A 14087-nucleotide genomic window follows, 5' to 3' on the forward strand; every position below is an offset into this window, starting at 1 on the left:
GTGTATCTGTTAGGAGACTTAACATAAGATTTTTAGATATGTAACTAAAAAAACTAACCTTGAGTGAAGTGACTTACCTCTTTATAAATTCAAGTATCTCTCATTTTCTAGTTAATGTGGAACACAACTCAATAATTTTCCTAAACGATACTACCGTCGGACTCCGGTCCTTTCGTCTAACACACTTGAATTGTTTCACCACCGCATTCCGGTTATTAGAATCTAGTTTTGATACAACTTATTATAGGACTTAACATAAAATTTTTAAGTACTCAACCCAAACGACTAACCTATTGAGTGAAGTAATTTACCTCTTTATAAATCTAAATATATCTTTTTTTTTTATTTAATATGAAACACAACTCAATATATTATTGTAGACGTATAATCAAAATTAGTTATTTATTTATAATTATTTTTCTCGGATAATAACTAGAGCTTTCAACTCGGTCCACGTGACACCAATTAACTGCCGCGCGCAATAACTTATCCAGTTATGTTGTCGCAAGAATGCGAGTTAAAAGACACAAGATTTTTGCAAGAATGCGGGTTAAAAGACGCAAGATTTTAACTCATTTGCAGCGAAATTTCGCATCATGTTCGCTTTTGTGGCTGATTTAAACCTTGGAATTCGAGACAGTGGGTGTGGATCTTGGACTTTCGATTTGTTGTGCTGTGTTCGGATCTGTGCGGTTCGTTTCTTGCTTTAATTCTCCACCACATTTTTCGGTTGGCCGGTCCACGACCATGTTAATTTTATCCACTTGGTTGTACAAACCTTTAAAAATTCCTTTATCCAAAAAAAAAAAAAAAAAAGATTTTAAAGATTAAAACTTCAACTTGCCGCATTTTTCAGAGGAGCAATTTTTTTGTCCCATGATAAAGTGAATAGAGATATTTAAAAACGAGTTGGGGAAGTCTAACACGACATGCACGAATCAAATTATCATCCATGATCCATACCTAATATCATTAGGCACGCCGATAATGCGCGTTTATTTATTTATTTATTTTTGGTGGGAAAAATTTAGTGTGTACGCAGCATGATTACAATTAAGTTTATGTTTAGGGTCTTGATGACGACGCGTGATTTAATTAATCAGACGTCACTCTCATACGCAATACCAACATCATGTCTTCGCCTACTTATAAAGCTATCTATATAAGAGGTAAGAAGATGAAGCAAGATGCCAAAGTTCCGAGAATACTTGATATGCACACGGTATTATTCTTGAATCGATACATTCTTATATATATATATATACAAGGGGGCGAAGAGCCATCTCCTTTAATTTCATGGCTCAGAAAAGATGAATGCGACAGACAAATGCTCCAGGGAACATTTGACGTCCAAAAAATATTTCTAGTTCCAGTGGGGGCGGGAATAGTCAACAAACAATTTATTCTCCAATTTCACGTTGATGCCGACTGACGTATTTGAGGTGCATTCTGTTTGATGGACGCCGAATAATCTGGTCTCTGCAACTTGTGATCGAAAGAAAAATCTTTTGGACCATCATTCGATCTAAACAGTTCATTTGGACTACTTGATTTTGACACATTTTTTTTTTCTTAAACTAAATAATTTCTCAATGAGAAAAATCCGTTCGATGATCTTAAACTAAATCACTTTTCTTTTCACATAGATTTATGTAGTTAAAGAGGCTTCGAGTTTTTTTGTTTCTTTATGTACATTAGCGGAGGTTGAATTTAACAGATTCTGATAAAATTCTGGCGGCAGATCTGTGTAAATATATAGTAATGATATTAACCTTTAAAAAATAAAAAATAAAAAAGGTCGATTTTTCAAACGTATATATCCTCCTGGCAATTTGGTGTGTTTTGGACATACTAAATTGGGCTTCGAGTAGAATGGAAAAATAACCACTTTTTCGGTTTACATTTTGGGTTGGGTTATATATATTATTGGCCACATTATAGCTTTGCAAAAAGCCTTAAAGAATTTGGTTGTCGTTTCTAATTAAGCAACTTTTAAAGCTTCTCCTTTTATTATTTTTTATCAACTAATTAATTCCCTTTATATTACTTCGACCAACCCCGTACAAAATCAAATATAGAATTAAATTTAAGCTTGTATGAATGTGTGTGCGTGTAAATTTTTTTTTAAAAAAAAGTTCTTTTTACCTTTTTGCACTTGATTTCTTTGACCACCCTCCGGGTCTTGGATTTAAATTTTTTAGAGTGATTGATTGATGATAAAATGGGCTTTGACCTCACGAAGCCCATAAACAGATCTCAACAAACTTTGATTGGAAAAGCCCATAAATAAAACCGATCCATTGGGAGCATTTAATTCACGCACGTGGACAACACGAGAAGAGCCTTGCGAGTTTGCGATCCATCGATAATAGACTTTCCAATTCAAAATCATTTGATTTGATGGTGCTCTCAGGTGCGCGCACAGAACGGAAAAAGTAACAGAAAAGAATAATAATAATAATAACGAACAAAAAAACAAAAACTATCCGTTACTTCTTCTTCTCCTCCTCCCACTCTGTGACTGTGAGTTTCGCCAAAACCCTTTGCTATTTCGCCATCTCAATCTCTCAGTTTCTTCACTTCTCTCATGTGTCCGTACGCTCCCAGGCGCCGCTCCGCTGACTAACTTCTTGAATCACGGCCGTCGTTCTTCAAGAACTCAACGGCGCTCCTCTCTTGTTCAATCTTTCGATACTTTGACTTCTTTGTAAGTGCTGCATTTTCTTTCGTTGTTAGCGTTTCTAGTTTCAGGTGATTTTTGTTGCACCGTTAAAACAACCGCCGAAAATGGTATTTAAAAAAAGAAAAAGAAAAAGAAAACTCAAGTCGTGGAAATTTTATTTTATTTTGGTGGCAGTAATTATTCATCGTTTTATTTTTTTAATTTTTCATATATTATCTTTCGTTGTATTTTCAAGTGAAAAATTGTTGAACGTCTAATAACTTCTGCAGATTTTTACGGTTATAAATTTCTTGATGCGTTTTCCGATTATGGACGTATCTAACTTATTATTAGCTTGTTTATCATTTCAACGACTTAGTTTTTTTTTTTTTTTTTTAAAAAAGTTAAAGGGAAGACATTTATTAGAAGTTGAAAATTTACTACAATGAGTTTTTTTTTTTTTTTTTCTTGGTGAAGGACATAAATTGCTGATTAATTACATGCTACAATTTTCTGTCCTGGAATCACAAAGTTATATTACTTTGTTTGAATCGATTCTTTTGTACATACAAGAATCAGTTGCTAAATTTGAATGAAGAATCGAAATTCTGTTATGAACTTTATTTGGGTAGGAATAAGAAGTGAGAATTTTTTCAGCGACAGCAGCAATCATTCTAATGTTACAGTTAATGCTAATGTATGACATATTCCATTTTTTGCAGGGGGCATAGTTTAGGATGAAGATGGTAGGGACACCAGCTACACCATTATCTAAGATACAGAGGACCCCTGCATCTACTCCTGGTGGTCCAAAAGTCCGTGAGGAGAAAATATTGGTAACTGTTCGTATGAGGCCTTTGAGCCGGAGAGAGCAAGCTATGTATGATCTTCTCGCGTGGGATTGCCTTGATAGCCACATGATTGTTTTCAAGAGTCCAAGTCATGAACGGCCCATCAACCCCTATACCTTTGGTATTCTTTCATTGTGTTTTTTGCTAGTTTGTGGAATAAAGAGCAACTTGAGTTGAAGTGACTAAGTTGGATTTTCGTCTGCTGTTATGCAATTCTGGCAGATAAAGTGTTTGATACTACGTGCTCGACTCAAAAAGTTTACGAAGAAGGGGCTAAGAATGTTGCTTTGTCTGTTCTTACAGGAATTAATGGTAACTACATATTTGTTTAGCTTTTGGCTATCATATGTAGACTTTTCTATGCTTTTGATATTTTCTTCTGTAGATTCTTCTATTCCCTTCTAAAGTTGCACAAATTTATTTTATTTTTGCAGCAACTATTTTTGCATATGGGCAGACTGGTAGTGGCAAAACATTCACTATGCGAGGAATAGCTGAAAATGCTGTTAATGACATTTACGAACACATAAAAAATGTAAGCTATGAATTTTGCCAATTTGCGTTAAATGTTCTTGGCATCCTGTTGTTCCAGTTCTGAAGATGCTGTATAGCTTAACTTTCTGATTTTGGAAATATTATGTGAAAACAAATACAGAATGCTACTTTCATTTTAAAATCATGAATTACATGATTTCTTATGGCTTTTTAAGATCTCATCAGGGAATTGTTATGTATGGAAATCATAATAAGTTAGTTCTATTCGCTATTTAAACTGATGATATTAGATGAAATTATTATAATATATTCTACCATAGTGCAATAGCATAACTTCAAATAATTGGGATTATATACTAATGAATTGAATACCCCTTTTCCTTTTCCTTTTCCAATGCTTAATTGTTAAGCTAAGAATATACTCACTCCCAACATGTTGCATCATTAAAACTTCTCAGAACCATGAGAGGGACTTTATCTTGAAAATTTCTGCTCTGGAGATCTACAATGAGACTGTCATGGACTTGTTGAATTGTGAATCTGGTTCCCTGCGGCTTTTGGATGATCCTGAGGTATTTAAGTGAACTTTTTTCTTAATTAGAATGGAAATTACATACAGTTCTTCCATATTCCAATATTGATTCGTGTTCTTGATGCTGTTTCATGCAGAAAGGAACCATTGTGGAAAAGCTAGTTGAAGAAGTTGTTCGGGACAGCGAACATTTGAGGCACTTAATTGGCATTTGTGAAGGTAACTGAACAATAATGTTTTCTTGTAGTTAGAAGGCTTTAGGTATGTTAGTTCCAAATATTTGATGGCTTGTTGTTAGGATTATGTAACTGAGCTGATTGGCAAATCCGAGGAAGCATTCAAGCTCTTTCTTAAGAATGAAAGCTGTTGACATTCTGTGCTCTTCCTAAACTCTAAGTTGTACCCAGTACCCACCAGAAAAAGCTTGTCTATTCTATGTAAAGAGTAGAGTACTGTCACATACACTATTATTTTATCCAAGAGAATTTTTTTGTGATTTGTTTTCGATCTCATTTTAGAGTTAATGAGATGTGGTTTCTAAATCTCTTACAATTGTTAACAAAATTAGAACTCATTTTGCTTATGTGGTACAACATTGCTATAGCCTATACCTTCTTTCTTTGTTTATGACCTATAATTGGAAACATCTGTCTCTGCAGCTCAAAGGCAAGTGGGAGAAACTGCTTTAAATGATAACAGCTCAAGATCACATCAGATAATCAGATTGGTGAGTATTATTAGTGCACCATTTTAATTTTCTTAATATAGCTGTTATTGTAAACTTATTCATTGAACTTCTAAACTATGTCTGCTCCCCATCTCTGCATCCCGTTTTTTCAGTTCCCTTCATTTTGTTTTGAGTAAACTTTGAATCTGTAGTCGGAGAATTCTATATATTTTGCTGATTGTGAACCATACTGCCTCAGTGCAAGCACTTTTTACTGGTCAAATGGGGGGTCCTTACTTTCTTCGCACATGTTTTCTTCATTCAGTCTACTTATTGCTTTTTTCATCAATTGAAAAAGAAAATTCACTGACTCACATTATTCATAAGTTTATCGCTGCAATTGTGCCAATATTACTCAATGAGACTTCGTTTGAGATCTCCCAATGTCCTAAAGTTTTGCTATTTTCTTTTTGTTCAAACTTCCATTCTTTACAAATCATATAGCTACTTAACATAGGAAATTTGCTTTTCCTGCCTATTCGTTACCTCAAGTATGATAAAGGTCATTTATATGATAGGTTCTCAGGCATTTTCCAACTACATCAATTATTTATCTATAACCATGAGTTGTATTTCTTCTTTAGATGAAAATGCATATTCCTAACATCTTGTGCCAATGGGTCACATTTTATTTCAGACAATTGAGAGCAGTCTCCGGGAAAATTCAGGATGTGTGAAGTCTTTCTTAGCGAGTTTGGTATGTTATTTTGCCCCTATTTAGGTTCTCTTGCCTAGTAGAGATTCATAACCAAAAAAAAAAAAAAAAGAAAGAATCTCAATCATAGATGGCAGTTCATCTAGTTGATTGAAGTGCTGTGACTTTGCAGAACTTAGTAGACCTTGCTGGAAGTGAACGTGCCTCCCAAACAAATGCTGATGGTGTGAGACTCAAGGAAGGGAGTCATATTAATCGCAGCTTGTTGACGCTCACAACAGTGATCAGAAAGCTGAGGTGAGCTAGTGAAGAACAACCAAACACTGTGAATTTACGTCAGGGGCTTCAGCTTTTGTATATCCATTTATTCATATTTTCAGACAGATAGTGATAAGCATCTATAATTATCTTAGTCGCTCTTTGTTCCTCCAAGAAGCATGTATTTGAAGTTCAAATTCGGGAAAGATCTAGTAGAATTCTAAATTGTTTTATATCATTATATGTCATTTGTATTGAGTTTTCTTGCATTGTCCTCTGGCTTATTGAATGGCATAGATTTGATTTAATTTTGGGAAGATCTCATGAAATTTGAGTTTTTGAATCGTTTTTGGTGCCAAAAACTAAAATAATAATAATTGAAAAAGACCTCTTATATTCTGAACAATGGGATAGCTGGTATAATCAAGATGTAAAGTTGACCATGTACGAGTCTTGATTATGTTCTTAAAACAACCAAGCAGACCATAAGACATTTGATTGATTTGCGTGAATTTAATCGGAGTTAAATGATATTGGTATTTATTTGTTCTTTCTATTTTTTTGGTGATATTTTTCCCATAACCATGACAATCGGAAATGACAGGCCTTAGATGTATATTTTGGTAGATATTTAAGTTCAGGGATCCCATGTCTTACTCAGTCTTTTCCTGTTTGCAGTGGTGGAAAAAGAATTGGTCACATACCATACAGAGATTCGAAACTTACTCGAATATTGCAGCACTCACTTGGTGGCAATGCTCGAACAGCCATTATATGTACTATCAGTCCTGCTCTGAGCCATGTGGAGCAAACAAGGAATACATTGTCCTTTGCGACGAGTGCAAAGGAAGTCACTAACAATGCCCAAGTGAACATGGTATAATAACTGAGAGAATATACTTCGACACTTCATAGATTTTTATTTTATTTGTTAATATATGACACCGTCTCTAGACTTTCATAAATAGGAATAGGAGTGAGCCCTCCTTTTCTTTTTCCATCGTTTAGTGAGATTTTCCCAGATTATGTCTGTTCATAAACAGCAACCTCAGTATAGTCATGTCACGAAGTATTGTAGTGTCTGCATACTTACTTATCGATGGTGGTCGACCATTGGAAAGTAAAATAACCAGTCTTAATCCGTGATGGTCTATGTCCCTACAGGTTGTTTCAGACAAGAGGCTGGTGAAGCAATTGCAGAAGGAAGTGGCCAGACTTGAAGCAGAGTTACGAAGTCCGGACCCTTCTTCTTCCTCATGCTTCAGATCTCTGTTAATGGAAAAGGATTTGAAGATTCAACAGGTATATGTATTTCATAAGCAATAACACTGAAAAGACAGTTCTTCATATCGAGAGATGATTTGTATTACCTTGGACGATTTGATAATAGACAGCTTTGAGACAGATTAAGCAACATTAGCTTATTCACCTTTACATTATATACTGGGAATTTCCATAAATTTGTGTTTTCTAAGTCAATCATCCCCATATATCTTCAAGAGCATAGATGCTTCCGCACTTTTCTTTCTTGATAAGATGCATATACATGGAATATAATCAACAATGTGCTGCTTTCTCATTTTATGACTATCACTTTAGTTTGATGTGTATGCTTATTCTTAAGAAAAGTATGGTTGTAATCTTCTCCTTTTTAGGAGCAATTATGTGTTTCAATTTCATTTGGAAACAAAAGCAATAACTGAAGAGAAATACTTTCTTCGTTCTCTTTTTAATATTTGTTTTCTACTCACTGAACAAATATTTAATTGCAGCTTGAGAGGGAAGTTAAAGAGCTAAAGCGTCAGAGAGACCTTGCACAACCCCAGTTTGAAAGGAAAGCACACAAGGAACCTAAGGTATGGTAGTAATAATAAAAATCTATTTTAAATTATTGCCTTCCTCCAACTTATAGCTTACTGAACTTGGAGGGTTTGAACCAGTGTGGGCCTTCGACTCAAACAGCAAGGTGTCTTTCTTTTCCTGTTGAGAATGAATCATTGCCAGAAAAATCTGTCCCAGATACTCAGCCTAGAAATAAAGTTGGAAAACGAGCAATGGTGGGGCAGTCGGTTACTTCAACGGATCCATCTATGCTTGTGCATGAAATTCGAAAGCTTGAGCAGCGCCAGAGGCAGCTTGGTGAGGAAGCAAATCGAGCACTTGAAGTACTTCATAATGAGGTTACTTCCCACAGATTGGGGAGTCGAGAAACTGCTGACACCATAGTGAGGCTGTTGTCTGAAATTAAGGACATACAAGAAGTTAGCACAATTCCTGAAGATATTGTTATTGGAAATAAGGCCAACCTGAAGGAAGAGCTCACTCGGTTGAACTCTCAAGGGAGTGCAATTGCATCTTTAGAAAGAAAGCTTGAGAATGTTCAGAAATCCATAGACACGCTTGCCTTATCTTTTCCAAATAGTGATGAGACTGTAGAGTTTAAGACGTTCAAGACCCAAATCAAGAAAAAGAAAACTCGCCCTTTCTCCATGAGCAACAGTGCAAACATGCAAAACATAATACGTTCTCCTTGTTCACCGCTTTCCTCTTCTCGGAAGGCAATGGACCACGAGAATGAGAATAAGGCCCCTGACAACAGTATGTTGTCTCGTGGCAATACATTACCTCAGTCATTTGCTGATACTCCGCCGAAGAATGATAATGGCAATATCTCATCTAGGGAAGGAACTCCTGCATCACAGAAAACAAATTCTGTTGATGTGAAGAAAATGCAGAGGATGTTCAAGAATGCAGCTGAGGAGAATATACGTAGCATTAGATCTTATGTTACTGAGTTAAAAGAAAGGGTAGCAAAGCTACAATATCAAAAGCAGCTTCTCGTTTGTCAGGTTAGAACCATATATACATGGACTCATTTTCTTATATCTTTATTTACTATTTCAATCTCAGCAAGATATTCATAATGCTTTTTTGGGTTTGAATTAACGAGCAACATAACATAAGTCAGTGTAGAATCAATTTGGCATAAAGTTTCTGGCTCTTTCATTCACCCTGCCTCTAATTATTAACTTTTTTACCTATCCGAAAAGAATAAAGTATTGTAGAACTCAAAAAAAAATTTGAAAGGCTTTAAGTTTGACTCATGATAATAAATATGAATTATTGTGGACTTTATGATTTTATTATTGATAAACGAAAACAAACTATTCTGGCTATAAATACTTGATTTTGCCTTCACATTAACATATTATAACCAAATTTCATGGACTGGATTAGGTGTTGGAGCTGGAAGCAAATGATGCTGCATCTGAGGAGACAGACATTCCGAACCCATCTTCCATGCCATGGCACTTGATGTTTGAGGAACAGAGAATGCAAATTGTCATGTTATGGCACTTGTGCCATGTTTCAATTATACACCGTACACAGTTCTACTTGTTATTCAGGGGAGATCCAACAGATCAGATATATATGGAAGTTGAGCTGAGAAGGTTGACTTGGTTGGAGCAGCATTTCGCAGAGCTTGGTAATGCAAGTCCGGCACTCTTAGGCGATGAACCTGCAGGTTCCGTGGCATCAAGGTATCTCGGTCATTTTTGTCCTTGTAACTTTTATTAATGCATAAGGTTCCACATTGACTACTGACAATTTGCTGCTTCATGATGAATGCGCAGTGTCAAGGCTCTAAAGCAAGAACGGGAATACCTAGCCAAGCGGGTGAGCTCAAAACTGACAGCAGAAGAAAGAGAGTTGCTTTACATGAAATGGGACATTCCTCAAGTAGGTAAACAAAGAAGGTTGCAACTGGTAAACAAGCTGTGGACAGACCCTCTTAACATGCAGAATGTGAAAGAGAGTGCTGAGATCGTCGCACAACTTGTTGGCTTTTGCGAATCCGGTGAGCACGCTAGCAAGGAGATGTTCGAGCTAAATTTTGCTAACCCTTCTGATAAGAAGACATGGATGGGCTGGAATTTGATTTCAAACTTATTACATCTGTAAAGAAATAAAAAGCTCCCTAACTTTTTGATAACTTCTTAGTTGGTTATGAGCCTTTTGTCACACTTGTAGATGTACATGCAGCATAAGGATTCTGCTAGCAGGTGTCTTGTATGAAAATATGAAAAAAAATTGTCATTCTTGTAGGTCAATCTCATTCATCCCAATGAACAATGAAAAAATCCCCATGTTATTTTTGTATTAAATCCAATCAATCCATTCACATTTCAGAAGAAAGAAAATTCTCTCCACTTAATTATAGACATTTCGAAAGGAAGAAGATTACTTCCAATCAATTATTGAGCAATAATTCTATATTTGAGGAATAAAATTAAGTCCCCATATTACAATATTGAGATTCGCCCCTAGTGAGAGTAATTGGGTTCTACTACTCGACCAAAAGGTGATTGGCATCCAATATACCTTATAATATTCGTTCTATTTCTTTTCCTCAAACACTAATCTAAAAAAATTGTAAAGTTTGAAATCAATAAAGGAAATCAATTATTTAAAATAGAACTTGAAAATAAAATTTCTGTAAGAATAAAAGGATCCATTGATTGATAATTGATTCGATGAAAAGATTTACTTTTATACCTGATTAAATTTGTATTGTTAACTTTTGAAATTTAAAATTACATTTAATTATTTTAGAAATAGGAAACAGTCACTTTTCAAGACAACCGAAACACCAAAATAATAATAATAATAATAATCGGGAATGAAGAGGGTATAAAAGTCTTTTGACTCCTAAGTTCAGTAGTTAAAACCCTTTCTGCTTGTTCGCAGTTGAGTTCGTCTCCTACGAAATTACGTAGTGTTGTAACCGAAGCCTTGTCCGTTGATTATCGTTCTCCCTCGCTTAAGCTAAGTTGGGGTTTCTGAGAAATTCTAAGTCTATCGATCAAACGACACCGTGCGGAGAAAATGGGAAGAGAGGCTCAACAGCAGCAACAGCAACAGGTTTCATTCACAGTGGAGCAGCTTGTCGCCGTCAATCCCTACAATCCCGACATCCTTCCCGATCTCGAAAACTACGTTAACGAGCAGGTACCTTTTAATTTTTTCTTGGATACCCTATTTATTTCGTTATTAGTTGATTATCGAAATCGTGATGACTAGGAGTTGATTTTGGTTGTGCGTTTATATGCTTCAAGATGGAATAAAGATAAATAAAATTAATTGAGCAATTTGTGACTGTTGCTAATAATTTGTTTCAACTTGGCCTTATGTTTATCAGGTCTTGTCACAAACATATAGTCTGGATGCAAATCTTTGCCTTCTTCGTCTTTATCAGGTATCTTCGTTTGGACTTTGTTTGAGTGAAGATGATTTCCTGTCCGTAACATAACTGATGTGGTGATTCCTTTTGCAGTTTGAACCAGAAAGAATGAGTACCCAAATTGTTGCCCGCATTTTAATTAAGGTTTCTTTTAAGCCTTTGCTTGGACCATATTAGAACGTTTCCGCAGCTTATTGGTGCGTGATGTGTTTCTAATGCTTGTCCTTCTCTTTTTGTCTACACTTGAGCAGGCTCTTATGGCAATGCCAGCTCCAGATTTCAGTCTCTGTCTCTTTTTGATCCCAGAAAGAGTGGTATTGTTCTATTCATCTCTTTCTTATGTCTCATGCATAGTATTGCCTATGCGTTAAGACATATTCATTTAAGTTTGATTGAATTAGCATCGCTGTAGGTCACCTCCCGGTAGTTGTTCCCTATGGACTAGATTACCTACATTAAGGCATCTGTATGGTGCATACTTACGTATATTTACCCATATATTTAAGCATAGAGTTGGATACTATGTTTGGTCAGTTCTTTTAGCGTAATGAATGCTTAGACATTGCAAACGCATGTGACATGTCTGTCTGAGTCTATCAGCTGGTGGGTGGCAGGATTTTTGTGTATCCACTGACAGAAATGTTTTTCCCTGTGTTGATCTTATACTATTTAGTTTCGTCTTCTGGTTATTTATATTAAAACCTGTTAATATGTGTTATCAGCAAATGGAGGATCAATTCAAGACGCTGATTGTCCTCTCTCACTACTTGGAGGTATGCGTTTATTCTATAAGTGTGCCCACGGACATGCATTCATTAAATGTGACCACTCTATACCTGTATCTTCATTTGCAGACAGGAAGGTTCCGCCATTTCTGGGATGAAGCAGCTAAGCATCGTAACATAGTTGAAGCCGTGCCAGGTGATAATGGATTGTAATTTGATGATTTCTTGCGTTCTTGTTTGTATTGTTTTTTTAGAATATTTTTATTATTTTGTGGAAACATCTTTGGACTTCTGTTTAATCGGATGTACAAAATTTCGAATTACAAAGGGAATCTTGATGGCGCATTCCAGTTTGAAGTTTTGTTATGGTAGTTTATGTGGTGGCTTGTTCATTTTTACCAGACAATGTCTTTCATTTGCTTGAAGATGTATATCTTTAGACAAAAATAGTGCATAGATTGGTGATCCATTTGACAGATCTGACCTGTAAGCCTGTTTGCTCCATGCTTGGGTAGGAATGTTATGTTCGTCTATGTAGATTGCATTGTACTGGTTTGTTAGTGCATGATGTGGTCTTTCATTTTCCTTATGCTTAAGGCTTACTTTCTCAATGTTTTCATGACTTTTGTTGCTTTTTATCCTATTGTCATGTTTGTTTGTTTTTCTATTTGCCTGAGTTGCATCTGCATATGCTGTAGCTGAAAAGATCATCAAATTGCAGGTTTTGAGCAAGCAATTCAGTCCTTTGCAATTCATGTCCTTTCATTGACATATCAAAAGATTCCAAGGACTGTGCTTGCCGAGGTATGCATTATTTTGTATCTGGCACAATGTGTTTTAAGGAGGGAATACTGAAAATGTCTTTATCTTGGATTGACTTAATTAATCCATTTAACTGCTTGAACTTGCTGTTGAGGTCCCTTTGAATCTCTGTCACTATAAAATCAAACTGAATGGTTAATCTGACACAGCCTTTGTTGTTGGCCTTTCTTTTGAATTTCTGACACTGGATTTTTATAGGCTATCAATCTTAAAGGTCTATCTCTGGACAAATTCCTTGAACACCAGAAGGCCAATTGTGGCTGGATTCTTGAAGGAGATCAAAGTACGAGCCAATTGATTGTCCTGCCGCCTAATGAATTTAATCATCCCGAGCTGAAGAAGAATGTTGCTGATAGCATCCCGTTAGAACACATTACCCGCATATTTCCCATTCTTGGTTGATTGAAGTTCAAATCCTGGCATTTGGTAAATTTTCATTTGTTTTAACCAGCTGCTATAGCACTCTTGCAGTGAATTTTGGGGACTGCTGTAATCTCTTTTTGTGTTTATGTTGAAAACATAGCCCAAGTGGCTTGGAGGAATTGATGAGACACAATGTTATTATTGGCATTTATTTTCTCTTACCAATGACGCTTGTTTGAAGAAGCTGACATGTTGGAGACGTAAAAATTCAGTCAGTGAACTTCAATTTCCAGTTAGGTAGATAGATTGCAATACCACACGAGGAAAAGTTATAATTTGTGGAATAAAATTGCATGTAAGGTTCTATAATCACAAAAGAAGTGCTGAAACTGTTCAATGCAAGTGATGTGCCAACAATTTATTCTAGTATGATTATCTTTGGGACTTGACTAGCTTACAGAATCTGTAAGCTAGACTGCAGCATCAGCCGTTGGATGTGGAGTGAGAAATTAAACAATAGAATATGGGGTGGTGGGATGACGGGAGATGTTAGGTACAGAATCTGTCCATAGGCAGTTCCTTATCTTTGATGTTCAAGGATTGTAGGTCTATTAAACCCGCAATTTAATAGGTAATTATAAGTACAAGGACCAATCAAACAACTCGGGCGTTTGGTCTAGTGGTATGATTCTCGCTTTGGGTGCGAGAGGTCCCGAGTTCGATTCTCGGAACGCCCCTTAGTTTCTGTTTTATTT

The 14087-nt window shown here is 35.9% G+C and overlaps 2 protein-coding genes and 1 non-coding gene across 3 annotated transcripts; all 3 read left to right on the top strand.

The window, feature by feature from the left end:
* The first annotated feature begins 2493 nt into the window (after positions 1-2493).
* LOC18054646 (kinesin-like protein KIN-7B) lies at positions 2494-10345 on the top strand. Its single transcript, XM_006452829.2, has 15 exons — positions 2494-2707; positions 3385-3634; positions 3736-3825; positions 3948-4048; positions 4467-4580; positions 4678-4759; positions 5200-5267; positions 5905-5964; positions 6095-6219; positions 6859-7057; positions 7345-7482; positions 7953-8036; positions 8121-9029; positions 9418-9722; positions 9816-10345. The coding sequence occupies exons 2-15, from the start codon at positions 3400-3402 to the stop codon at positions 10141-10143; spliced, it is 2838 nt and encodes a 945-aa protein (XP_006452892.2). The 5' UTR covers positions 2494-2707; positions 3385-3399; the 3' UTR covers positions 10144-10345.
* Positions 10346-10923: 578 nt separating this feature from the next.
* On the top strand, positions 10924-13580 carry LOC18054726 (eukaryotic translation initiation factor 3 subunit K). The gene is made up of 8 exons (XM_006452830.2): positions 10924-11190; positions 11381-11437; positions 11516-11566; positions 11674-11736; positions 12145-12195; positions 12277-12343; positions 12869-12951; positions 13168-13580. Exons 1-8 carry the CDS (start codon positions 11068-11070, stop codon positions 13369-13371), a joined length of 699 nt encoding a protein of 232 aa, XP_006452893.1. The 5' UTR covers positions 10924-11067; the 3' UTR covers positions 13372-13580.
* Positions 13581-13997: 417 nt separating this feature from the next.
* On the top strand, positions 13998-14069 carry TRNAP-UGG. Its single transcript has one exon. It is a non-coding gene; the product is annotated as a tRNA-Pro (tRNA).
* The last annotated feature ends 18 nt before the right edge of the window (positions 14070-14087 follow it).

The sequence above is a fragment of the Citrus clementina genome, unplaced genomic scaffold (genome assembly GCF_000493195.1).
Source record: "Citrus clementina cultivar Clemenules unplaced genomic scaffold, Citrus_clementina_v1.0 scaffold_1, whole genome shotgun sequence".
NCBI classification, from domain to species: Eukaryota; Viridiplantae; Streptophyta; class Magnoliopsida; order Sapindales; family Rutaceae; genus Citrus; species Citrus x clementina.